The sequence below is a fragment of the Chionomys nivalis genome, chromosome 3 (assembly GCF_950005125.1).
Source record: "Chionomys nivalis chromosome 3, mChiNiv1.1, whole genome shotgun sequence".
Classification (NCBI taxonomy): domain Eukaryota; kingdom Metazoa; phylum Chordata; class Mammalia; order Rodentia; family Cricetidae; genus Chionomys; species Chionomys nivalis.
Window position 1 is genome coordinate 60688249 of NC_080088.1, and position 25157 is coordinate 60713405.

Below are 25157 nucleotides of genomic sequence, written 5' to 3' on the forward strand. Positions count from 1 at the left end.
CTGACTTGGCTGTGCTCATCTATAACTCCAGTACCCTGTGGCAAGGCAGGAGGTGGAAACAGCAGAGTCACCCTTTGGCTTCTCTTGACCCGTCTAATTTCTTGTAGGCCTTAGACTTGCGTCATGTTTCCAAACCTTGTTTTGGAAGTTTGCCGGCCAGTTAGCCTGAAGCCTGTAGCACAGAAACAGAGACAAGACCCTAACTCCACACGATATAAATGAAATCCTCTGGTCTCCGCACGCGTGTTCACACACTCTCTCTCTACACACACACACACACACACACACACACACACACACACACACACGTGCGGGGCGGGGTGGGGGGTAGGAAGAGAGGGAGGGAGAGAGGTGGGGAGAGATCCAATACTTTTAATAGTTTCCTGAAGACACCGCTGCGAAGGAAAAGCAAACAGACTCTGGAACCCACAGCCCTGAGGCCACGTTCACCACCCCACCCACCCCTCACCCTCCTGAGGTCCCGGATGCTTCCTGTTTGGGAAATCAGGAAAACAAGCATAGCTCCAGTCTGAATCACCCATCATACATCAACTGGTACAATTTTAGAATAAGGAATAAGCAACTTAAAGTCAACTTCTAGAAAGTTCTGAGGGAAACAGTAAAACGGATAAAGGGAGAAACCATAATCCTGACCCAGAAAAGCTATAAGCAAATTCATTAAAGCATTAAAGGCAATGGCACAGTCCAGTTCTGACCCAGTTGTGAACAGTACATGGAAAGAAATGCTGGCGTAAGACAGACATCACTTAGCTGTGGATGCCTTAACTGCCTCCGACAGCAATCGAGCAGCTGGCGGAAGCTACCACTAGTAAAAGCAGGGTCCTGTCCTTGCCCTGAGTAGAATCCTAAAGAGAAGCAGGTATTCCTTTAATTTCTACAAAAAAAAAAAAAATGTATATTGCAAGAAATATACAGCATGCCTTAGAGGTAGATTTTATTTTATTTATTTGGTTTTTCTGTGTAGCCCTGGCTGTCCTAGAACTTGCTCTGTAGATCAGGCTGGCCTTGAACTCACAGAGGTCCAAGTGCTGGGACTAAAGGCATGCGCCACCACCACCCGGTTGAAGGAGCCTCTCAAGACAGCCATGCAGAACCCTGAGTCCCACAGGTTGATAATGAATAATCCAACCCAGGGAAACCAGAGCAAAAAAACCCATGATGCTGTGAGTCAGGCCTGTTCTCAGATCGTTACCAACAGCAAAGGTCACCAGAAGCAGAGGAGCGCATGTCCACACAGCAGGGCGGACTGTCCAGGCAACTCTGGCCCTTAGGAGGAGCCAGCCAAGTACACAGGGCTCCTTTCTTCCTCTGTTACACCCAGTCGGCAGGACCAAGTTCAAGAGCCTCTAACCTGGGCAAATGGGAGCAGATCCAGTGAACAAAGAAATGCTTGGGTGCTGTAAGTGATATCTGAGCAATCCCTGAAACAATAGGGGAACAGGGTCTCTGTGAACACAAAACACGATTGGCCATGAGTGGTGACCACTAAGGGTAAACAATAGACATGGCGTTTAATTTCTTGTTCTTCCCATTACTATGTTTGAAATGCTTCATAATAAAAAATAATATACATTCATTGTAGAAATTTAGATAAGTTCAAAAATGTAAAAACCTCTCAAAAACATAAAAACAAGATATAATTCTATAACCTAAAGATACTGCCATCATTTTGGCCTGTTTCCAGCATTTTCTTTCCTTTCTCTGTATGTGCACATGCGCACAGATTTGTGTGGAGACCAGAGGACACCTTGAGGGCGTTGGTTCTCTCCTTCCGTCAGGCAGGTTCCCGGAACAGAGGTGCCTCTATCCACTGGGTAATATCGCCAGCCCATTTTTCTTTTATTTGCCAAATAGGATCATTCTAGCAACACTGGTTTTTAATCTGCCTTCATTAGTCCACTCTTAATTGCCCTTAGGCACTGTTCAAGTTGCTAAAGATCCTGTTTTGTTGTTTTTTTCTTATGTAGCCCTGTTATGTAGCCCTGGCTGGCTGGAACTCACTTTGTAGATTAGGCTGGCCTTAAACTCAGATAAGTCAGCCTCTCCCTCTTAAGTGCTAGGATTATAAGCATACACAACCCTGTCTGCCCCTCAAGCTGCTAAAGATTTTTAATGGTACGATTTTGCTGCCTAGTCATTTACCAAAAGCTAGCCTATGATCTAGTCCTAATACTTTTGCTACAATAAGAAAAATCAATAATAAACCAGGAAAAGTGACATTATAAATTAGGCAATTTCAAATGAGAAAGAAATGTGTTAACACACGTCTAAATGTAACTCCACAGCACAGATGTGGAGAGAAAGTAAAGAGAGAAACTGGCAATTTGAAAACAGCAGAATTCTAAACAATGATTAACTTTCCCTGTAGCAAAGGCCATGATGGAACAGGTCTAAGGCTGACGTGGCTCCCACGGTGCCTCTCGGTCAATCGATAACTCACCAGGTTCAAGCAATAAGTTCAGGAAATCTGCTAGAAGCCTCTGAGACACCGAGCTTCAAAGGGTGAACTATTGCACCCACTGGGATGACACAGGAGGATTATGCAGACACAGGTGGACTCTGGTCTCTCTCGGGACCAGTCACCAACGGTCCCAGCACTTGCTCTATCTTCATCTTCATCTATTGCCGGGCCTGACCTGCAGCTGAGTTTTTCTCCCCACCCCACCCCCCATACAGTTTTTAAAGATGACTTCCTCCAAAAGAAAATCCACCAAATTCTCTGGGTAAGGAGGTGAGGGCAATCTTACTTTTTTTTCCTGCATTATTTTTCCCCTAACAAAATGTTGAATTCGGCTGAATGCCTATGAAGACAATGCCTCTCTGATCAAAATCAGAATGTCGGTTAAAAAATAGGTGGGGGAGTACAATCCATAAACTATTTCACGACACGTGGAAGATTCAAAGATGACTCAGAAGATTCCATCTGGCCTTCAGATTACAAAAAATAAAAAAACACCAGGGACCTCAACCTCTGAATTAGGCCTTGTGCTACCGGCCAGCAGCCACTCCATGGGGCGCCACTGCAATCTCCCACTCTGAAGGAGCCCCCAGGTCTTCTCAATGGCATAGGCAGAGACCCGCTGTTTTCTATGTCTTTCCTTCCCCTTGGCCATCTCAGTCGCTGTCGGGGATCTTATTTCAGAAATGACAACAATGGGCTGTGCTCTTATCCATTTCTAAGGATCACAGAGGAAAGTGAACACAGGACAAGCCCAGCAAACACTGAGAAACCCAAGATCACCTGCAGATCACCAAGGAAGCAAGCAGCAGCCACCGTGTGTGGCCTCAAAGCTAGGTTTTAACCTCTTCTCCAGACCTCCCAAATGTCTAAGAGTTCCTACCACCACCACTCCACCGCTGGTGAACCCCGCCACTCCGCCGCTGGTGAACCCCGCCACTCCGCCGCTGGTGAACCCCGCCACTCCGCCGCTGGTGAACCCCGCCACTCCACAGCTGGTGAACCCTACCTACCACTCCACCACTGATGTACCCCACCACTCCACAGCTGGTGAACCCCACCACTCCACAGCTGGTGAACCCTCACCACTCCATCACTGATGAACCCCACCACTCCATCGCTGATGAACCCTCACCACTCCACCGCTGATGAACCCCCAGACTCATCATCAAGAGGCTGGAGAGATGGCTCAGTGTTTAGAGCACTCTCTGGTCTTCCAGAGGACCCAGGTTTGATTCTCAGCCACAAGGAGGCTTACAACTAACTGTCTATAACTCCAGTTCTGAAGACTCTGAGGTCCTTTTCTTCCCACCTCCATGGGCACTAAGCACGCATACTTACATACATGCAGGCAAAAAATTCACATACGTAACATTTTTTTAAAAAATCTTTTCAAACAAGAATGCACTGCCAGTGTAGACACCGCTGAGCTTTGCTGAGAACTGCTAAGGTCTGGACACACACCAGGAGGATGAGCCAAATGACACCGTACACATGCTTCAGGAACGAGCTGCAGAATAATTAACCTTCTGCTGCTTCTGTTAAGCTCCTCTGACTGAAAATTACTTTAACAATAAGTTGTTATCAATTTCCTACTTATAGGTTTCTCCAAATTGGGAACCTCTCAAAGTCAGAGTTCACTTCTGAACTTTGAGGACGATGACCTCCTTCTGGATTTACACGTCACAGAGAAACAAGGAAAACAAAAACACAAACATACAACTAAAGACTGAGTGATTCTGTTTCCCAGCTTGATTCCCCAGTGAGGCAATCTTTAAGGTTAAAAAAACTGCAGGGGAGAAAAAGCCAACGCATAAACACAGCACAGCTGTCGCCTGGCAAAGACACTATCCCACTGCGCAGAGCCACACCCCGCCGTGGAGACCGGACAAGCTGACTTGATTGCTAGAGATTTCCCCAAGGTGTGGCTGAGCTCTGCCTCTGATGTAGGAGTGGACGGGAGCCACGTGCTTGGGTGGCTCACAACCGGCCTTACCTTGCAGACAGCCGCCTGCAGCACAGCATCAAAGCCCCCTTCGGGGGCATCACGGTTCCGGGACACCCTCTGCTTCCTCACTTCCTCGTTGAAACTGTCCACTCTGTCTGTGAGAGGCAGCAGATGGCGGAACCCGAAGGAGGGGACGCAGTTTGGGAATAACTTGTAACTAGAGAGAGAGAAAGAGAGAGGAGTTGCTTTTCCTTCATTATCTCAAAGTCTTTTCAGTTTTTAATCACACTTCATTATTTTAGTGTGCGTGTATGTGTACACACACATGTGCAAGCACAAGGCAGAGAATAACTTGCAGAGATCAAGTTCTCTTCTTTGATCATGTGGGTTCTGGGGATCAAACTCAGGTCATCAGGCTAAGCGGCAGTCACCTCTACCCACTGAACCATCTCTCTGGGCCCCATCTCTAACTATCAATCGAGTGTTCTGGTCTTCACTGCGTGCCGGAAAAAACATCAATCAACATTTACCCAGCACCCACCGCCTCCTCTGGGATAAGCAGAGCGGAGAGGACAAAGATAAATAACAGCTATCCCTGGCAGCAGGCACACAGCCAGACCACGGAAGTGTGTGGGCAATGGTTCAAAGTGGGGATCGTAGTAGACTCTGTGGCCGGGGGAAGATTTGACTAGGGCCTTGGAAGATGAGTGGGACCAGCGGCACAACCAAGGTGGACAATGGCCACATGTGCAGCTGTCGGAAGACCAAGGGTTCACTGGTGACCCCTGGAAAGTGCTGGCCCAAGAAGAGATACAGAATGGAACAGGAATTCAAAACATTCTTCTGCTCCATCACTTGCTTATAACATTGCAGTGATAGAGTATCCACTCGCCAGAGAAATCTAAACTTCTTCCAATGGGAATCTGTAACTGAGAGCTTTGAAAGACGTGCATTCAGGGGATACGGTAAGTGATCCCATTCCTACAGGAAAGTGGTTCTCAATGACAGCGTCAAGCCTTGGCAACAGAAACAGGAAGAGAGGCCTTACATGGGTTCCTGGGATAAAGGAGGGGGCAGAGCGTGGCAGCCACAGAAAAGAAACGCTAGCAGAGCCGTATGAAGAAAGGAGACAGAAGAAGGCCAGTGTGCTGGACGCAGAGTAAAAGGGACAGACTAAGAGGACATGGGGGGCAGTCTGGCCCAGACCTGCAGGATCTGTGACCATGTAAATGAAGTCTCTCTATAGAAAAACAAGAGGCCAGGGAGGAAGGCTTTAGAATCCCATTCAAGCTGTGCCTGGGAAGGGAAACAGGCTTAGCAACTGTGAGAGGTCCCACCATCCCTGCTGCCAAGCCCTGCCTCACCAGGACAGGTCTAGGCAGGCTCCCCTCCTCTGCAGAGAGCCAAACTCTGGCTCTCTAGGAGGTGGTCCTACTGCTAACAGTCACAATGCCACTGTCACACAGACCTCACAAGCTGCTGGGGACAGATCACACCCTTGTCCCCTGCCCCGCCACTCCCCCATGCCAACACACACACACACACACACACACAAACCACCAGCCAGTCCATTCTCTCCAGCCTCTCCAGCTAGACTTCTTTCCCTTGCCTGCACTGAGTCTTCACAAACACCTGAAGCTTAGACTGGTCGGCTATTTTTAAGCCCACACCTCGGGCCACCCAAAGATTTTGTGTGGCTTCCTCATTGTATAGAAACAAGTGTAGACACTGAGTTCCCATTGGAAAAAGGAGCAGAGATGCCACGCACACCGATCTGACAGACAGACAAGCACAGAGGGGAGGGAAAGACATCCACAAATGCATTCCATTCTTCCTCCAAGCTCCTGGTCCCTTCTGTTGTCCCCGGCCTTGGGTGTGTGCTTGTTGTGACAGTCGGGAGGGGAGACCTAATAACTGCCCTGAAAAGAGAAACCAGGAGAGCTGAAAAGAGCAGCCATGGTGCCTCAGCGCTTACACCTCTCTTCCCATCTGCAAGCAGACCTGCTCTGGCTGCAGAGAACTGAAGAGAACTTCTCTTGTCTCCTGCAGAGAAGCCAGACTACAGGCTGTGTGTTAGGGACACCTCTGATGGGACACAGCTTTGCCACACAGAACCTGGGAAGGCATCACTAAAACAGCACGCCACCTGGGACAGATTTCTGGCTTAGACCTTAGAGTCGCTCCAGAGTAGCCTGGAGATCTGTGTTTTAGTCACCAGGCAGAAGGTTACCCCACACATACTGTGTCTATGCTATGGAATCCCAGTGGAGAGACATTTATGAAGAGCTACTCAAGACTATTAACCAGGAAGATGAAAAATAAATAAATACAGAGCTCTGTGTGTGTGTGTGTGTGTGCATGTGTGCGCACACACACGTGCACGCACACAAACACCCCCCCCCCAATGCATTCATGTAAAAAGTGAATCCAGAGCTGGGCAGTGGTGACATACACCTTTAATCCCAGTCCCCAGGAGGCAGAGGCAGGAGGATCTAAGTTCAGGGCCAGCATGGTCTACAGAGAGAGTTCCAGGACAGCCAGGGACACAAAGAAACCCTGTCTTGAAAAAACAATGAATCTAGTTTGAAGACATTAGATCTCGGCAAATTCTAGAAATGATGCAATACTCAAGACAAGATTGTAGAATGAGTTAGTAGGGAAGGCACCTCTCTTAGCCTGAATACAGAGAAATTCTAGACAAAATATAATTAAAAAAATCCAAATAGACAGCCATGATTGAAGGCTACAAGAGAAGAGAAAATGGCGCGTAGATGAATGAGCTGGAGAGGGAGTGGGACGGGGAAAGAAGCCTGGGCTTGCAGCTGGAGGAGCCCAGGGGAGCCTGGAGCTGCCTCACTCTCTACAGGAGCTCTACAAAAAGCTGGATGCTACTAAGACCTGCAGTACTGAGCCAATCATGAATCTCCAACCACCAGCCTACAAAAGAGGCAAGGATGTTAACTATCCACTGCAGGCTATGCGCAAGAGAGAAAAACATGAGGTCTAGAGAGGAAGTTCGGGGTTAGGAACACAGACTGCTCTTGCAGAGGACCTGAATTCACCTGTAACTCCAGCTCCAAGGGATCTAACACCTCTGGACTCGGTAGGCACTACACTCAGACGTACAATCCCTCCACCCAACACATACATAATTACAAATAAATTTTTAAAACAGGGTTGGGGAGAGAGAGAGAACCTCACATAAAAAATCACTTTAGGGGGCTGGAGAGATGGCTCAGTGGTTAAGAGCACTGCCTGCTCTTCCAAAGGTCCTGAGTTCAATTCCCAGCAACCACATGGTGGCTCACAACCATCTGTAATGAGGTCCGGTGCCCTCTTCTGGCCTGCAGACATACACACAGACAGAATATTGTATACATAATAAATAAATATTTTAAAAAAAAATCACTTTAGTGGGGAGCTGGAGAGATGGCTCAGTGGTTAAGAACATTGACTGTTCTTCCGGAGGTCCTGAGTTCAATTCCCAGCAACCACATGGTGGCTCACAACCATCTGTAATGAGATCTGGTGCCCTCTTCTGGGGTGCAGGTATGCACACAGGCAGAACACTGTATACATAATAAATAAATAAATCTTTTTTTAAAAAAAAATCACTTTAGGGCTAAAGACAGGCTCAATGACTAAGAGAGCTTACTGCTCTTCCAGAGGATCCAAGTTCAGTTCCCAGCACCCACATCAGACAGCTCAGGATTGCCGGTGACTCCAGCTCCAGGGACTCTAGTGCCCTCTTCTGGCCTCCTTGGGCACCAGCACACATGCATACACATAAATAAAACAGACAAACACAGACATACACAGGTTCTAAGTAAGGGGCTGACCTTACCACCCAGTTAATAATACATCTTGAAGTCACTTAAGACCTAAGACTGCTGTCCTACTGTGTGCCCATCCTGTTTGTCTAACCTGCCTTTAAGAGAAGAATGTATCACCCAACCTTGCATGCCTTGGATTTCCCATGTAATCAGCTTTTACAGCCTAAGTGAATGCACAGCTGCAATCTTAAATTATGTCCTCTTCCATGCCCCCACTCAGACATTACATGTGTATTATTTGTTGAAAAGAGCAAATACAGAGGTTGAAAACAATCTTATTAAAGAATATCTACCATAAGTGCTGAACACCACATTTGGATGTGACGTGATAAACAATGATGTTTGCAACAATACTGCTTGTTATCTCCGTCAGCTAGAGTCAGTGACTTAATCTCTTGCAAAATTCTGATTATCTATAAAATATCTCATCCTCTTTGGGCTTGGGTTTAGGTTCCAGAGACATGCATAAACAAACCAAGAAGGTCATGATCACCAGCAGAGATGGGACCTGCTACAGTGCCTCCCTCGGGAAAACAGTGAAGAAACTGAATCAGTCAGCATGCCAAGTACACGTGCTCTTTCTGTGGCAAGACCAAGATGAAGAGACGAGCTGTTGGCATCTGGCACTGTGGTTCCTGCATGAAAGCAGTGGCTGCTGGGGCCTGAACCTCCCACACCACTGCAGTTCTCACTGTGAAGTCCACCGTCAGAAGCCTGAGGGACCCCAAAGGTGGATGGAAGCACTACCTTTTGAGGTGGGCCTCGTCTGCAATAAATGGGTTAATTTATATTAAAAAATATCTCTCATTCCTTCCCCATAGGATGCTCTCTGTGTTGTTCAATAAACACAGAGGAAAGCCCTCTGTTAGGGACATGGACAGATTCACAAGAGAGCCTTCAGGCAGGCTAGAGTCAGACTCATGTGACAGTCAGAGGACAGAGGACAGAGAGCATGAACCAGAGAAGTCAAAGCTGGCTTGCTCTTGGTTAAATGACACCAAGGAGCGCTTTATCTCTTTCTTTAATGGGACATCAACTCATTATTGGTGACTTGGAGTTTATTATTAATGAGTTCAAACCAACCAACCAACTGCACACACATGCATACATACACAAAATGAAAATATATGTATTACTATGTACCCTGGACATGCAGGTGCTATCGAACTAACTAAAAAGAGGTATCAGATTCCCTGAAACTAGAATTACAGGCAGTTGTGAGCTGACCAATGTGGGTTCTGGGAACCTGACCCAGGTCCTGTACCAAAAATAAATAAATAAATAAAAAGTCATTCTAGTCCCTAGTGATGAGAATTCCCAACTGGTATGGTAAAGAAAGTCCCAACTGCGGGGAGATGGTGGCCAGCATTTAAACCCAGCACTTGGGAGGCAGAGGCAGGTAGGTCTCTGTGAGTTCCAGGACTGGGCTACATAGTGAGACTGTCTCACAAAAAAAGAAAAAAAGAAAAGAAAAGAAAAGAAAAGGAAAGGAAAGAAGAGACCCCCAGCTGAGAAATTAACAGGCAAACCACCCCCACTGTCAACACAGAAAGGCCCCTGACAACAGCAGGGATTAAAACTGCTCTACAGAAAGCCAGGACCAGGACATATGGCCCTCCATGGAAAACAGCCTCCAACGGAGATGAGCTAATGAAAACATTTCACACCACGTGAGAGGCTAACAGCCCAAAGGAATGTCAGCAAACCTCACACTCAAGAACAGAATGCTCTAAAACTCCCGAGAAAAGGACCGTTGAAACGATCAAAGAACTCACAGAACGGCAGCCAAAAGCCAGACGGGAAACGACTAGAAAAATTAAAAACAAACAACAAAAATTAAAAGTCTCTAAGTATCTAAAACAGAAGGATCCGAGAAAAGGACCAAATAAAAATTGTAGAAAGAGCTCGAGCAGTGGTGCACACCTTTAATCCCAGGACTTGGGGGAGGCAGACGAGGCGGAACTCTATGAGTTCAAGGCCAGCCTGGTCTACAAAGTGAGTTCCTGGATAGCCAGGGCTACATAGAGAAACCCTGTCTTGAAAAACCAAGATAGATGATAGATAGATAGATAGATAGATAGATAGATAGATAGATAGATAGATAGATAATAGATAGATAGTAGATAGATAGATAGATAGATAGATAGATAGATAGATAGATAGAATATAGTCACAGAGGTCAAAAATGGTTCAGTATACAGATCAAACTGAAGAACAAAATTGCAACCTGGAAGAACTTTCTATGATGTAACTGGGGGGGAGACGTTCTATGCAGAAAAATAAGAAATATGACATTTAGACTGAGAAGCTCCAGCTGACACCTACTAGCGGATGAACATGGAGGCAGGCGAGAGGAAACAATCACAGAGATACTGCTAGAGCCTTCCAGACAGACGACACAGCCCACCAAGCTCTGAACTACGTCAACTACGGTAACCCCAGCCAAAATGCAGTAAAGAGCAGGGTTAGAGAAGCAGAGCATGTCACCTCAGGCACAAAGAGGCCAGAAGGCGGTGACTCAAAGGGTAGAAATGCATAAACAGTGATGGAGATGTCTTTACACATCCATGTTTTTACATGAATCTATCTTTTTTTTTTTTTTTTTTTTGGTTTTTCAAGACAGGGTTTCTCTGTGGTTTTGGAGCCTGTCCTGGAACTAGCTCTTGTAGACCAGGCTGGACATGAATCTTTCTTGATGTCAGCTCAGTTAAAGAAAAAAGTCCTTCAACAGGCGACCGAAAATGGGGTGTCAGTGGGTATTGGGATTTCCGGGTGATGCCCCTCAGTGACTCAGGACAGTTATTAAACTGGTCAATCAGATTAAAGAATCTGATGCCTTCATTACTTCTTTCTCCTCTTGGTAAGCCCGACACTTCTTCAGATTTAGTGCGTCTGGTCCATTCTATGCTGAGTGGAGAAAACCTAGAAATTCTGGTTATTTGTGGCTAATTGCTTTTTAGATGTCAGTGATTAACTCATGGGGCCTTTAAAACAGAAAAGCAAACAACCCATGTGCTGTCCCAGACCTGATGTGGGACAGCTAGATTACAAGACGTGGATTGTGCTGTCCCTCTCAAGTTGCAAAGGGGACGCTCCAGGAAGACTAGGGACCCTGGGGTGGGAAGCTCAGCCTGCTCCCCAGAGCAGCAATGTCTTCCTGATACTTCCTGGCTTACAAAAGAGAGATTTACACAGCTTAGATTTGAGGTTTCCTACCTAACACCCTTTCTTCACTGATTTCCTGTCTTAGGAACAGCTTTTCAGAGTGCTGTCAAGAACTGCTCTGTCTGCCACTGTGTCTGCCTGGAGGGCTTCGAGTGGGAACTCTGAATAGCCTTGCCTATTCGGATGCTAAACCCCAAACTAGTCCTTGATCCTCTGCCAGCTCCCAGTCCAGCATCTCTGAGGGTGCACACACCCTGTCTGAGCCCAGTCAGGGCAGGGACGGAAAGAAGAGTTTGGAATCACTGTTCCAATGGATCCCAAGAAATGTTTTGATTCAGATGCTGTTGTTCCCAGTAAGTAACAAAACTTCAACACTGTGGCCTCGGGACAGCTGAAAGGGGGAGGAGACCAAATCCACTAATCATAACCTAGTTTATGTAGTTTATGGCTACCTGTGGCCCTGAAGAAGTTATCTAACAAATCACGCCTAGCTTCTCTTTATGCTTAAAAAACTTTGAATACATCTATACTTAAAACTGTTTATCTTACTGGGTTTTATTTTCTTTCATTTTTCTGATTTTTTTGTTTGTTCGTTTTCCTAGACAGGGTTTCTCTGTATAGCCCGGGCTGGCCTCGAACTCAGAGATCTGCTGGGATTAAAGGTATTCATCACCACTGCCTGGCTTATTTTACTTTTTTCAATCTTTGTGTTGGTTTCTGACCCCTGAGGAAGATCTAGGTCAGCATCAAGAATAAAATTAACATGACTGGGGGGCTCATAACACAGACTGCTGAGACATCACCGCCTCTCCCAACACCTAACCTAGCTTGAAGCTGGGAGCTCTTTGTGGGTAGGCCCAGGGTCTTTAAAACAACACATCCCCCTCCTCCGTGGCAGAAAGAAGCCACCACAATGTGGAAGAGGCCTGGCTCCCTGAAGGAGAGGTGCCAAGCCTCAGCACAGTCCAGCCCTCCTCAGATTTTGTACAAATGAGGACAGCTTTGCAGTTACTTAGCCGTGGAGATTTGGGGACTGTTAGTCCAGACTAGGCAAACATGGTGGGCTTGTGGGAGCTTGGGAGGGAATGCTGTTCCTTAGCCTCAGGTAAAGTAGCTTAGATGAGGAAGAAAATGGATTGTGTTACAGGCTCTAAAACTAGTCTGCCCCTTAGCCGTCTGTATAACGGTAAGGTATTCTCTGCAGGCCTCATTTCCTCATCTGCAAACATGGCATAGAGACCCGAGGGACCTGAGGAGGCCAGTATGGGATAATCCAAACCAGGTGTCTATTTGTCAACAGTATGAACTAAAATCTTAGCTGTCCCCTACCTAGTGACTATGCTGTGCCTTAAATTCCACAGCCTCATTGAAGTTGAAGGTGGAGTTCAGACAAGGAAAGGCTGGAAGTTATCAATCATCACTGCATGCTGCTGTACTGCACAGTCTTGACATCTCACAGATCGCCTGAGACACTAGCAAACAGAGAAGCCAACTCCATTGCCGTTAGTTTAGGAGTGTTGGAGGATATGGCCCGGTCTACTGATGGGGGAAGGCACTACCTCAAGAGGTTTCAGAGGAGAAGTCTTTTAGTATGTGGTCTAGAGACCATTCTTGTGATATTTTGGTGAAGAAGGTGGCTGCCTTTTGCCCTTGTCCTAAGAGTCTGCCTGAGGCTAAAGTGGAGAGTTTGGGATTAATTCTGTTGGCAGAAGAAATCTCCAAACAGTGGAGATTTCTGACAAAAGGAGCCAGCTGAGCAAGGAAAAATATTTGAGGAGAAAAGGGCACCAAAAGTGGAATGGAGCTAAGTCTGTGTCCAGGGAGATAAATGGATTAAGACATGGACTAAAGGCAGGGGTGACCCCAGGACAAGATCCTACCCAGGTAAATTTCCAAGTTATGAAAAGTAATTTAAAAGTTTAGAGTCGGGCTGGGCGGTGGTGGCACACGCCTTTATTCCCAGCACTCGGGAGGCAGAGGCAGGCAGATTTCTGTGAGTTCGAGGCCAGCCTGGTCTACAAGAGCTAGTTCTGGGACAGGTACCAAAACTACAGAGAAATCTTGTCCCTCCCCACCACCCTCCCCCCCAAAAAAGTTTAGAGTCGGGCGTGGCGGCACACACCTTTAATCCCAGCACTGGGAAGGTAGAGGCTGGTGGATCTCTGAGTTTGAGGCCAGCCTGGTCTACTGAACAAGTTTTAGGAGAGCCAAGCTTAGGCAGTGGAACACAGAAGGCTGGTGAATGTATAATTGAGCGAGGGGCCATGTATCAGCTCTAGCAAGCAGCAGAACTGGGCAGTTTCGGTCACATGGTTCTGGCTTTAGAATTAAGGACAGAAGAAAGGAGTTTTGGAATAAAGCTGCTGAGGCCAGTGTGTGTCAGGGATGTCCCTGAAGGGAGGCCTAGCAGAGAGGCCACTGCATGAAGCTGTGAAGGTGAAGCCTGGATTGCCCCGGAAACCCCAAGGTGCCAGGGACACCTGCAGAGGAGAGCTGCTAACAGGGAGTGGAACCGAGAAAGTGTGCTGTAGTCAACAAACTGAAGGTAGCTGTTTGGATTTTGTGCGCTGATCTTTGGTCTTGCTTTGGTCCTGTATTTCCTTGCTAGGCTCCCTTCCCTGTGTTTTGAAATGGTAATGTATATCCTATATATTAAAAGTATAAAATCTGCTTTTTGATTTTGATTTTCACAGGGGGATTACAGTTAAGAGATTGCCATGCATCTCAGAAGAGACTTTGGACTTTGAAACAAGTTTGAAACTGTTATAGACTATGAACAGCTGTCACTAAACTGTTACAGACTAGTACTGAAGTTGGACTGAATGCATTTTTTCTGCACATGGCTATAAGCCTTTGGGGGCCAGGGAGTAAAATGTGGTGATCTAAAAGAAAATGGGCCCCAAAGGGAGTGACACTATTAGGGTATGGCCTTGTTGAAGGAAGTGGTCACTATGGGAGTGGGCTTTGAGGCCTGTTTTACTCAAGCTTTGCTCAGCATGACAATCGACTTCCTGTTGCCTACAAGATACAGAACTCTCTCCTCCAGTACCACATCTGCCTGCATGCCGCCATGCTCACCATCATGATGATAATGGACTGAACCTCTGAAACTCTAAGCAGCCCATCCCAAATAAATGTTTTCTTTATACGAGTTGCCATGGTCAGGGTGTCTCTTCACAGCAGTGAAAACCCTAACTAAGACAGACGGTAGCCCCAGTGTCCTCTGCAACAAGACAAAAGACAGAGACAGAATTGCTGAAACCCTGTGCAGCTAGCCTGGATATGCAGTGCAAGGGCAGACAACAAAAACATTCGGCCTCAAACAAAGTGGAGGGTGAGGGCGGACATCCAAAGGCACCATTTGACCTCTACACATGTGCCATGGTATGCACACACCTGCACACGCATACACGTACAAACAGACCATACACATACATACAAAATTAAAACTAAAAAAAAAAATTAAAACTAAAACAGGGTTCTCATTTAGTTACATGGAAATAAATTATAGTTGTTGATATAAACCACAGGGAAAATCCTGAATGCATTTATCTTTTGGTGTGTATGGATTGTGTGTGGTCATGCACATGCATGTGTGTACAAAGCACGCGGAACTCAGAGATCAGTATCAGGTATCATTTTCCCTGTGGACAGAGTCTCTTACTGACCCTGGACCTCACAAATTCTTCAAGACTCATAGTCATCAAACCCCAATCTGTCCTCCTTGGCCAGTGCTGGGGATTATGAGTATGCTCAAGAGCCCAGCGTTAATAAACTCAACTACTCATGCGTGGACGGCAAGCACTTACCCAGCCGAGCCATCTCCCCAGCCGCTGAAACCATGTATCTCTGAGCATGCCACTTACTACAGGCAAAGAGAAAGTACTAGTTGGATTTTCCTGGTCTCCCCTCAACCTCCTGGACTCATGGCTCCCCAAGGACACTGGCTAATATGTTAATGTGAGAACAGTGCCATGTGAGGCAAGAAAATAAGTCTCAACGCCTTGATAGTCACTTTTTCCACATGTAGGCCAAGGACATAACGTGGCCATCATTAGTCACTCAGTGCCTAAGCCTATGTTTCCCCTAACTAGCCTTTCTATGGGCTCTTCCTAGTCACTTACCCAATACATGGATTGGTTTGGTATCTCGGTGCCGTGTAGGAGAAAGGAGAGATGTCCTTGTCAACAAAAGACCCAAAACCCAACCGGAAGTTACTAGTGAGCTTCCTCATTTCCTCAGCAAGCTTGGTGCCCAGGCTCCGGATGTTGTCCAAGTCATCCTTCATGGAGAGGGACAGGTCCATCAGATAGTAGAGGTCTACGGGATAGTCCTCCACCTGGCGCACCTGAAGCTGGAAGGCAGTCTGATCACCTGCGATGACAGAGAGGTCACCCTCGTTAGAGGCCGTGTGACTCGCTGAGATGAAAGGGTGGGTTCTCATTCCAAAGATCTTTTTCCCACACGGGAGTAGTTATGCTGTAGAATGCTTGTCTGACCCCCCCCAACACACACACACACAAATACACACAATTAAAACTCTTCTCTGTCTTGGATGAAGGTGCACCACCAAAAAGAAAGACTTTCTTGAAAGTGAATATGGTGTTGCGAGAAGACCCAGGTGGTCTTCTCCAAACTGTGTCATGTCAGTGCATCTGAGGAAGGGTGGTGGTGTTCCATCTCTCACCAAAAAAGACCCTGGGTAGCTGTGAACACAGAACAATATGCCATGCAAACTGGGTTGAAAGTCACAGACCAACAGAAAGCAAAGGAATTAACAGGAGGGAAGCCATGAATGAGAACTGGTGTGTGAGGGCTGACAAAGACAGCAACTTGGGGCTGGGGAGATGACTCAGGGAGGAAGCACATTTGCTGAGCAGACATTGGGACCTGGGTTCAAATCCTCAGTACCTACATAAAAAGCCAGGTGGGGCCTAGCACATTTGTGAGGCGCAGAGACAGGAAAATCAAGACCACTGAAGTTTGCTGGGGTCTAGCCTAGCTCCAGATTTAGTGATAGGACTATGTTTCATCTGTACACACACATATACACACACACACACACCACACACACACACACCACAGATCCAAGAATAGGAAGAAGACTTAGGAAGAAGAGCTCCAAGGAAGAGCCTAAAAGAAGGCAACAGCGGGGGTTAGGTAGGGAGGGTGGTAAAATTACTAAAATTCACTAAGTACATCTATGAAAGTGTCAAAGAATATACACATACTATGTACAGGATATATACTGTATTCACCATTTAACAAAAGAGCAAAAGGAGAAAAGATACTACCAAACTGTGTGCTAAATATAAGAAGAGAAAGTGATTAGGGTTCTCTAGTAAGCCGGCCAGAAGGTATAGAAAGGGGGAATTAATTAAAGGGAGGAAGCGAGGAGACCTACTAGCTCACCCCCCTCCGCCCACCCAGGGTTTGGAGAGAGGCCCAAGTTAGGAAAGTAACTGAAGGGTAAAAAATCCCTAAATCACGTCTTTGTTTCTAAACGCAAATCACTTCAAAGTTCTGCTCACTTGTCTGCCTCAGCTCGCTGGCCTGTCAGGGTTGCCAGGTGTCCTGTCTGGCCTGGGGCAGAACTGTTCTTGAGTATTTGAAATTTGGGTATATTTTTTTGTGTACTTAAGAGATGCAAGAGCCAAAGTACCCTCGCCACCATCCAAGATATCCACACTTGGTTGTGTAGGGCCACAGCTCGGAAGCTTCTTGCACCCTCTTGGCTAAGCATTCCTCTGTACGCTAAGTCCTGGCCCTTGCAAGACACAGAACCCAATCCTCCATGCTCCCTCTCCCCCTCCCAATAGGAACAAGACATACTCCATAAGCTACCTGGACCTAGGTTTATTTAAGCATGACACCAGCAATGCTGGGAACAGCCACTGAAGCCGGGATGCACCTCCAGGGGACAGCAGGGCCTAGAATGACAAACATTTGCACAACAGACGCGCGGTAGCTGGAGTGGCGTGGCTGTTTCTCCTGACTTGCTTTTGCACGCACTGTTCCAGCTGCCTCAAGACTGATGTAGTTTGGGTCACCCGTTGGTGTGAACCTATTTTTAAAAACAATCAGAGTCTGACGCAGACAGAAGAATATTCAAGATTTCTCCCAAAATGAATTCCGAACTGCTATGCTATGCCTCTGGCTCCCATCTGGCAGACACAGCAGGTCCTTCCATGGGATGGATGCCTATCATGGTCGGGGGAGAGGTGAGAAGTAAAAAAGAACTCAGAGAAGGAAGGTCGCCCCTACCCTGTGCGTACCCAGCTTTGGCCTTTGCACAGGCAGGCAGACCACAGGTGGACAGAGCCTCTTCTGTCTAAATCCATGACCTCCTCATGGGGTCTGGTGTGCTCTCTGACACCTGCTCATCCTCCCGATTCTCCTAGGCCATCTTCTATCTAGAATGTACTACGACCTTACTGAAGTCTGCCATCAATTAACATGGAAAAGTGGCTTGGACTCAGGGGAGCTGAGAGGCTCCCCTGGGCAGGGCAGCACCAGGCTCAGAGCTGGGAGAGCCAGGTTTGAATCCACACCTGGTCACTAAGGGCTCAGCAGGCCCCCAGTTCCTTTCAACCTGTGACTTAATTCTGCCTCAGTGAAGAAGATATTAATCATAGTGTGGATTAAAACCAATATTGCACATAAGGATCCAAGCTCTCACACAAGAAAATCTTTGGTGCCAATGCTCCAAAAAGTTAAAACTTACAAGCAATTTTAAATTAAAGCAATTCATGCAGGGGATAAAAAGAGACAGAAAGGTCTTGTAGAAACTCCAGCTTGACTGGGCTATAGCTTTAGGCACACAAATTTAACTCCAAATTCTCCAGCTATGAAAGCGAAGAAGGACGTGAGGTATAAAATCCAGATGTCCCTGCTTCGTACTGGGAAGTGGCCCACGTCTTGGCGCTAAATCCTAAGAGAAATAGCTCACCGAGAGAGTGCATGCACACATACGCCTCTCCCCACCGGGAAGATACAAATATTAAAGGGAGGGTTTCTCCCAGTTTGACAGAAAGAGACGGTGAGGAGTGTAGGACCAACTGTGCTGAGCACCGGCCATTACATAATGCCACGCCCTCCTACATGGGCTCTGGCGATCATGGAATGTTTTCCCTCAGCAGTTCTTGTGGGGTAGAAGCTCTCAATCCACTCTCGGTGGGGACGTCACTCTGCAGGGAGGACACCGGCAGCCCAGCAAGGGTGGCGTCTCTGGTTTGCAAGTTGACAGGGAGGCTGGTAGCACCAGAGCCATGTGTGGAGTGATTTTGCCAGGAAAAGGTCCGGGCTCTTTTCCCACCTTTGGGTGTGACTCTGTTTAGACACACTCTTCCCTTCCTCGCTTTCCCAGCAAGCTGCTGTCTTACCCTGCCTGGGACTTTAACTGATGGCCTAAGCAGGGGGCACAGACCCCACCTTCACCCACAGAGCTGGTGTGTGCCTGCCTCCTTTGACAACATCCCAAGCCACATGCCTGGATCTGTTATCCCCCCCTCCCCCACACAGTCTCCCTCTCTACCTGCGAGCCCTACAGGCTTGCACAGCTACTGCTCTTCCACATAATCCCCACCTCGGGACCAGCGGCAGGATCAGAGAAACGCAATAAAGGGAACTACAAAGAGAAGCTGATCTCCTGCACCTGAGAGAAAGGAGATCCCCACCCCTACCCCCAGCCCAGCAGCCCCTCCCTCAACCCAAAGCCCCTCTCTTGCCCAGTTTTCGTGATTTCACAGCGCCCAGTGCTGCCTGTGGTTAGCACAGGATTCCTGCCCACGCTCCGCTCCTAAGTACAGGTTCTCCCACTGTAATCAAGTACTAACTAGAAGGGATTTTAACACTTTCTTTGCTCTGGCTTCCCTTTAATAAGAAAACCTCCCATTTGTCCTTGGGAACAGGCATCAGATGGGAAACCCTGCTAGACTGAGAACAGAGCTCCAAGACTGGCTTTGTTCACAAGTCAAGACATGACAGGATCTTCACAAATAAAGACTCCTGCCATCTTCAGATAAATGGTGGTGGTTGTGGTGGTGGTGGTGGTGGTGTGTGTGTGTGCGTGTGTGTGTTCATGTGTGTGTGTTCCCATTGTGCATCCAACACGAGGAGGTCAGGGAACAATATTCCAAAGCTGGTTTTTGCCTTCCACCTTGTTCAGTAATGGGGTCACTCTAGTTTCTGTATTTTTACCCATATTCTCCTGGCTGCTGACCAGCAAACTCGGAGGCAATTTTCCTAATTTTTCTGTTTCCACCTCCCATCTCAGCAATGCTAAGGGTACATAGGACACTGCTGTATCCAGTTATTCATATGGATCCCAGGGATCTGAACTCAGGCTGGGTGTGTAGCGCACACCTTTAATCCCAGCACTTGGGAGGCAAAGGCAGGTGGATTTCTACAGCCTGGTCTACAGAGTGAGTTCCAGGCCAAACAGAGCTACATAGAGAAATTCCATCTCAAAATCAAGGTGTCCTCTGTCCTACACACACACGCACTGGGGCACATGTGTGGCGCAACACACACACACACACCATGCGTGCACAACACAAACAATAATAATACACTTTTAAAAAAGAAATAGTTAAGAAACTAAAAGATTCAGATGAATAATTAACTCGAAGGAAACTTTTGAGTGTCCTGGTGTTTGAAAACCATCTCTGCCTTTGCTTATCTCTCTAAGTTTTACTTAAAATGCATGTCCTAAGAATTTCAAGCTTTTTGTTAAGGATTTTTTTTAAAAAAAAAAAATTCTTATCCTGACATACAGTTTCCAGTGCTGAAATAAAATGGAAAACATGATCCTTGTATTTATACAAAACCCTGCTTAAAGTTTGGCAGTTCTTCAGAAAGTTAAATACAGAATTACCATATGATCCAGCAATTCTACTCCTAGCTATAGACCCAAAATTATTGAAAACACATGGCCCCCAAAAATCTTGAACATGAATGTTCAGAATTACCCAGTGGAAACAGTTTGTCCGTCAACTAAAGCGCAGCCCAAGAACATGGAGCATCCTTTGGCCATAAAAAGAATGGAGTAAGGGGCATGGTAGGATCTGCCGTGGGAGGGTCAAGACAGGAGAGTCACAAATTCCAGGTCAGCTTGAGGCACATAGTGAGACCCCGGCTCAAAAGCACCAGCTGAAAGCACATTTCACAACGTGGATGAATTAAAGGCCTGAAGTTATATAACCGAGGAGGAGTGTTCGGTGAGGGTAGCACTGTAGAAACAATGGTTTAGAAGGGGATGGATATTTCGTTAGTTCGAACTGCTGGTGGGAAAATGATCTGGAATTGACAGTGTGATGCTTACCCAGCTTCACAGTTGACTTAGAACCAGTGACCCGAACATTTTAAAATGATACAGTCGTGTGATATGTGAATTACGTCTCAATTTGAAAAACAGTTTTAAAATACTACTTAAGAACTAATCAAGGAGGGCTGTAAGTAAGATGACCCCGAGGGTCACGGCACACTGCCTCTGAGCCTGACGGCCTGGGTCTGATCTCAGGTCCCACATGATGGAAGAAGAAAACTGACTCAGAAAAAAGTTGTCCTCTGGCCTACACACGCACAAATAAAATGCAATTAAAAAATTTTAAAAATGAAAGGGGAGGGCTAGAGAGATGACTCAGAGGTTAAGAGCACTGACTGCTCTTCCAGAGGTCCTGAGTTCAATTCCCAGCAACCACATGGTGGCTCACAGCCATCTATAGTAAGATCTGGTGCCCTCTTCTGGCATGCAAGTATATATCGAAGGAATGTTGTATACATAATAAATAAATAAATCTTTAAAAAAAAAAGTATGAGCTCTTAACTACTGAGCCATTAAAAAAAAAATAATAGGGGAACTGGAAGACAGCTCGATGGTTAAGGGTACTGACTGTTCTTCCAAAGGACCTGGGTTTGATTTCCAGCACCCACATGGCATCTCTAAGCCATCTGGAACTTTTCCAGGGAATCCAATGCCCTCCTCTGGCCTCTGGAAGCACCAGGCATGAATGTGGCACAGAAATACATGTAAGGCCAACATTTACACACATAAAATAAATTTTAAAAATAAAAACAATAATAAAAACGAAGGCCAGAGAGATAGTTTGCTGAAAAGACTGACAGCCTGAGCTTGATTCATATGGCAGAAGCAGAGAACAGATTTCCACAAGTTGTTCTCTGACCTCCGCACGTGTGTACACAGGCACACAAGTGGATAGATGGGTGGGTGGATGTATGCATGCATGCATGCAAGGATGGATGCATGCATGCAAGGATGGATGCATGCATTCAAGGATGGGTGGCTGCATGTGTGCATGCATGCATGCAAGGATGGATGGATGCATGTGTGCAAGCATGCAAGGATGCATGGATAGAATTGTTTTTGAGATAAGGTCTCACTATGAAGCACTGACTGGCCTGGTACTTGAAATGTAGATCAGGTTAACCTTGAACTTATAGCCTTCCCTCTGCCTCCCAAGTGTTGGGATAAAGATGTATGCCACCATGAAAGGCAAAGAAATGTAACTTTTAGTGGCTGACCCACCTCTCTAGCCCAAGATAAATTAAAAAAAAAAAAAATTAGAATAAGGGAGGAAATCCTTCCCCATTTCCCTCTCCCTACTCCCCCCCCAACACCCAGCCCCCTCTCTTCTCCTTCAGACCTACCCTAAGATGGTAACCTGGCCTTCACGGGATATCTTTCCAGTCATGCTGAGCCTTGTTCTTGGCTGATCTTGTGTAAGTGTTCCTTTTTACTCAACAAATGCTATTTTGAGGTGGGGGCAGGGCATGAAAGTAGCGCTAAGCTTTACATTGGAAGAGCTAATCCCCACACCCCTGACAGCTGCCCCCTAGACAGGAGAGCTCCCTGGAGGCAAGAACCCACTCAGTAAACTGAGATTTTTGCTAAGTACAACATCCACACCCCCTCTCCTCACATAAGAGGGTTCTGCCTATTTCTCTTTGTAAATATTAAAACTGTGTCTTCAAAATTTTGAGAGGCATCATGGTTTCAAGAGTTTCTGTCTCTAGAAATATATTCACAATGATGCTAGAACTTCAGAGATTCCAATTGTCTCCAGCCCCCTCCCAAGCCTTCATCTCTACCAAAACATCTTTGTGGCTTGCGTGTGTCCCTATAGGAAAGCCAGACCCTCATCACTACCCTTCCAGTGCTGACCTTCATCACCAACCTCCCAGAGCTGGGCCCTCCCTCACACCTGCCTGACACTGCACTCACTGAATAACACCCAATACTGTTCTTGCTTTCTATCTAATACCAGAAACTGCAGAATAATTAGCAGGATGTGTGACTAAATATATATATACCAAATATATATATATGTGTGTGTGTGTGTGTGTGTGAGAGAGAGAGACTAAATATATATTTAGTGTATATATACAAGCATATGTATATATTTATTATATATGTGTATATATGTACACACACATATTCTACCATAACATTGTGTCATTGTGTTATTTTTTGGGGGGGGGTCAGGGTTTGCTTGTTCATTCTGTTTGTTGCAGAAGAGATGATGAGTGTCATGCATGCAGGTAAGGCCTCTACTACAACCTTATAAAAAAATAGCCAAGCTATTCCACCTGACCTCATCTCCAGCGACCTTATACTCTTCTTCCCGGTATGAACCTTTCCTCCATTACCATGTCCTGGCTCTGACCTCAATCAAGCCCACTTTCCACATTAGCACACCCCACCCATTGGGTTTTTGTGAGCTCCTGGCACACAACACACCCTGAGGGGCACTCACCTGGCCGGAGGCTCACAGCAATCTCCTGCGGTGTCATCTGGATGACGTCCGAGCCTGTGGCACTGGAGCCCTTGCTGCTGAGGGGTAGGCTCCGAAGGACATGGGTGCTGCTGGTGGGACTCTCGATCTCACCTCCACAGCCATTTCGGATGAGGTTTGCTTTCAAGTCACAACGAGAGGTGACAGACCGTGGATTGCCGAAGTACTGGGTGGAGAAACAAGACAAAAGCAGGCAGCCATCAGGGTGGGTCTGAAACCCTGCACTCTATCTTCACTTCAAAAGTGGACAACTCCTCATGAGGATTCAGAGGACAGGCCAAAGCGCCTGTTACCCAGGTCCGCTGTGAGCTAATGTTAGCATATAAAATGATTGCTTCCACTCTCCATTTTGGTGATCAAATGCTCCTGTCTACACATTCAGCAAGAGGAAGAAACTGGCTGGGTTTGTAGCTTGGTATAAATAGTGCTTGCCTAGCATTGCAAGACCTGGGTTAGATCCCAGCACCGTGCAAAAAGAGGGTGTGAAAGGGCAGAGGAAAGAAAAGCAAAGCTACATGGGAGCATATGTGTGAACACACAGCATCAGCGCTGTGCTGCCAGAAGCCTTTGCCAGGCGGTGGTGGCACACACCTCTAATCTCAGCACTCGGGTGGCAGAGGCAGGTGGATCTCTGTAGGTTTGAGGCCAGCCTGGTCTATAGAGTGAGGTCCAGTACAGCCAAGGACAGCTAAGGCTACATAAAGAAACCCTGCCTCGTAAAACCAAAAGACAGGGTCTTTCTACATATTATTTACTGTCCTAGAACTTGCTCTGTAGACTAGAGATTCAGGTGTGCACCACCACCACCACCTTGCCAAAGTCTTCTACCATTAAAAAAAAAAATACTCAGGGGCTGGAGAGATGGCGCAAAGGTTAAGAGCACTGGCTGCTCTCCCAGAGGACCAGCAACCACAACCAATTCCCATGGCAGCTCACAACCATCTGTAACTCTAGTTCCAGGGGACCCAACAACTTCAAACAGATGCACATGCAGACAAAACGCCAATGCACATAAAATAAATTATAAATGTTGCATTTTTCTGATAAGGTAATCTTACAATCTGGTAAACTTAAACCATAAGAAAACATGGCCCATCACTCACTTCCAAAGAGTTATCTATAACAAACAGGAAATCAGGAAGACTAAGCAGAAATCCCAAAGCACGTAGACTATGAAGCCAAGGAACTGGGGTGTAGCTCAGTGATGGAACACTTGCCTAGCGTGCACACAGGGTTGGGGTAGAGGGGGTGAGAGGTAAAGGGGGGTGTCTATTTTTTCTTCATAGGGACGAAATGAGCAGTAGAATAAAAATACTTTCATTTTTATCTTTATTGATGTTTAGATGTGATGAAGTGTTGATGAGAGTCTCAGTGAGATTCCCAGCACTCAGGAGGCAAGAAGACCAGGAGTTCAAGACCAGTCTCAGCTACATACCAAGAGTGAGGCTGACTGGGATACATGAGACTGTCTCAAAAAACGTGAAAGGAGAAAAGAAGAGAGAGGGGCCGAGGAAGGCTGAGAAAGATTGAGATTGGGTAGGTTGATTCTTAAGTTGGATTTGGGAGAAAGGAAACCTAACATGGGACATCAAGAGTTTGAGACATTAATTTTAAAATGAAAAAAAAAATCTATTCTGCTATAAACTATGACACCTGTGCAGAGGAGTTTTGGGGAAAGGCTCTGGATTTTTAAATCTGGTTACTGTTTGTTTGAAGGCATGATTATGTGGCCAGCTGGCTACCTGTAGCCTAAAATGACCTTACATTTCTGATCCGCCCACCTCCGCCCCCCAAGTACTAGGACGGGTTTTATAAGGTGCTAGAGGCGAAAGACAGGGCTTCACGCTAAACAAGCACTCTACCGGCTGAGCCAAAGTCCCACCAGGAAAAGACATTTTACAGCAAAGGCAAAGCGAGCC

General features: G+C 46.5%; 1 protein-coding gene and 1 pseudogene across 2 annotated transcripts in view; one reads left to right on the top strand and one right to left on the bottom strand.

Annotated features, from left to right (window-relative positions):
* Positions 1-25157, bottom strand: part of Itgb5 (integrin subunit beta 5) — a 108748-nt gene that overhangs the window by 57159 nt on the left and 26432 nt on the right. For both annotated transcript variants that reach the window (XM_057765405.1, XM_057765404.1), the window contains exons 3-5: positions 23200-23404; positions 15550-15799; positions 4476-4644 (exon numbers count right to left, since the gene is read on the bottom strand). In XM_057765405.1, coding sequence (XP_057621388.1) covers positions 4476-4644; positions 15550-15799; positions 23200-23404 — 624 coding nt within the window. The remainder of the gene's footprint in view (positions 1-4475; positions 4645-15549; positions 15800-23199; positions 23405-25157) is intronic.
* LOC130870820 (60S ribosomal protein L37a-like) lies at positions 8716-15278 on the top strand (annotated as a pseudogene).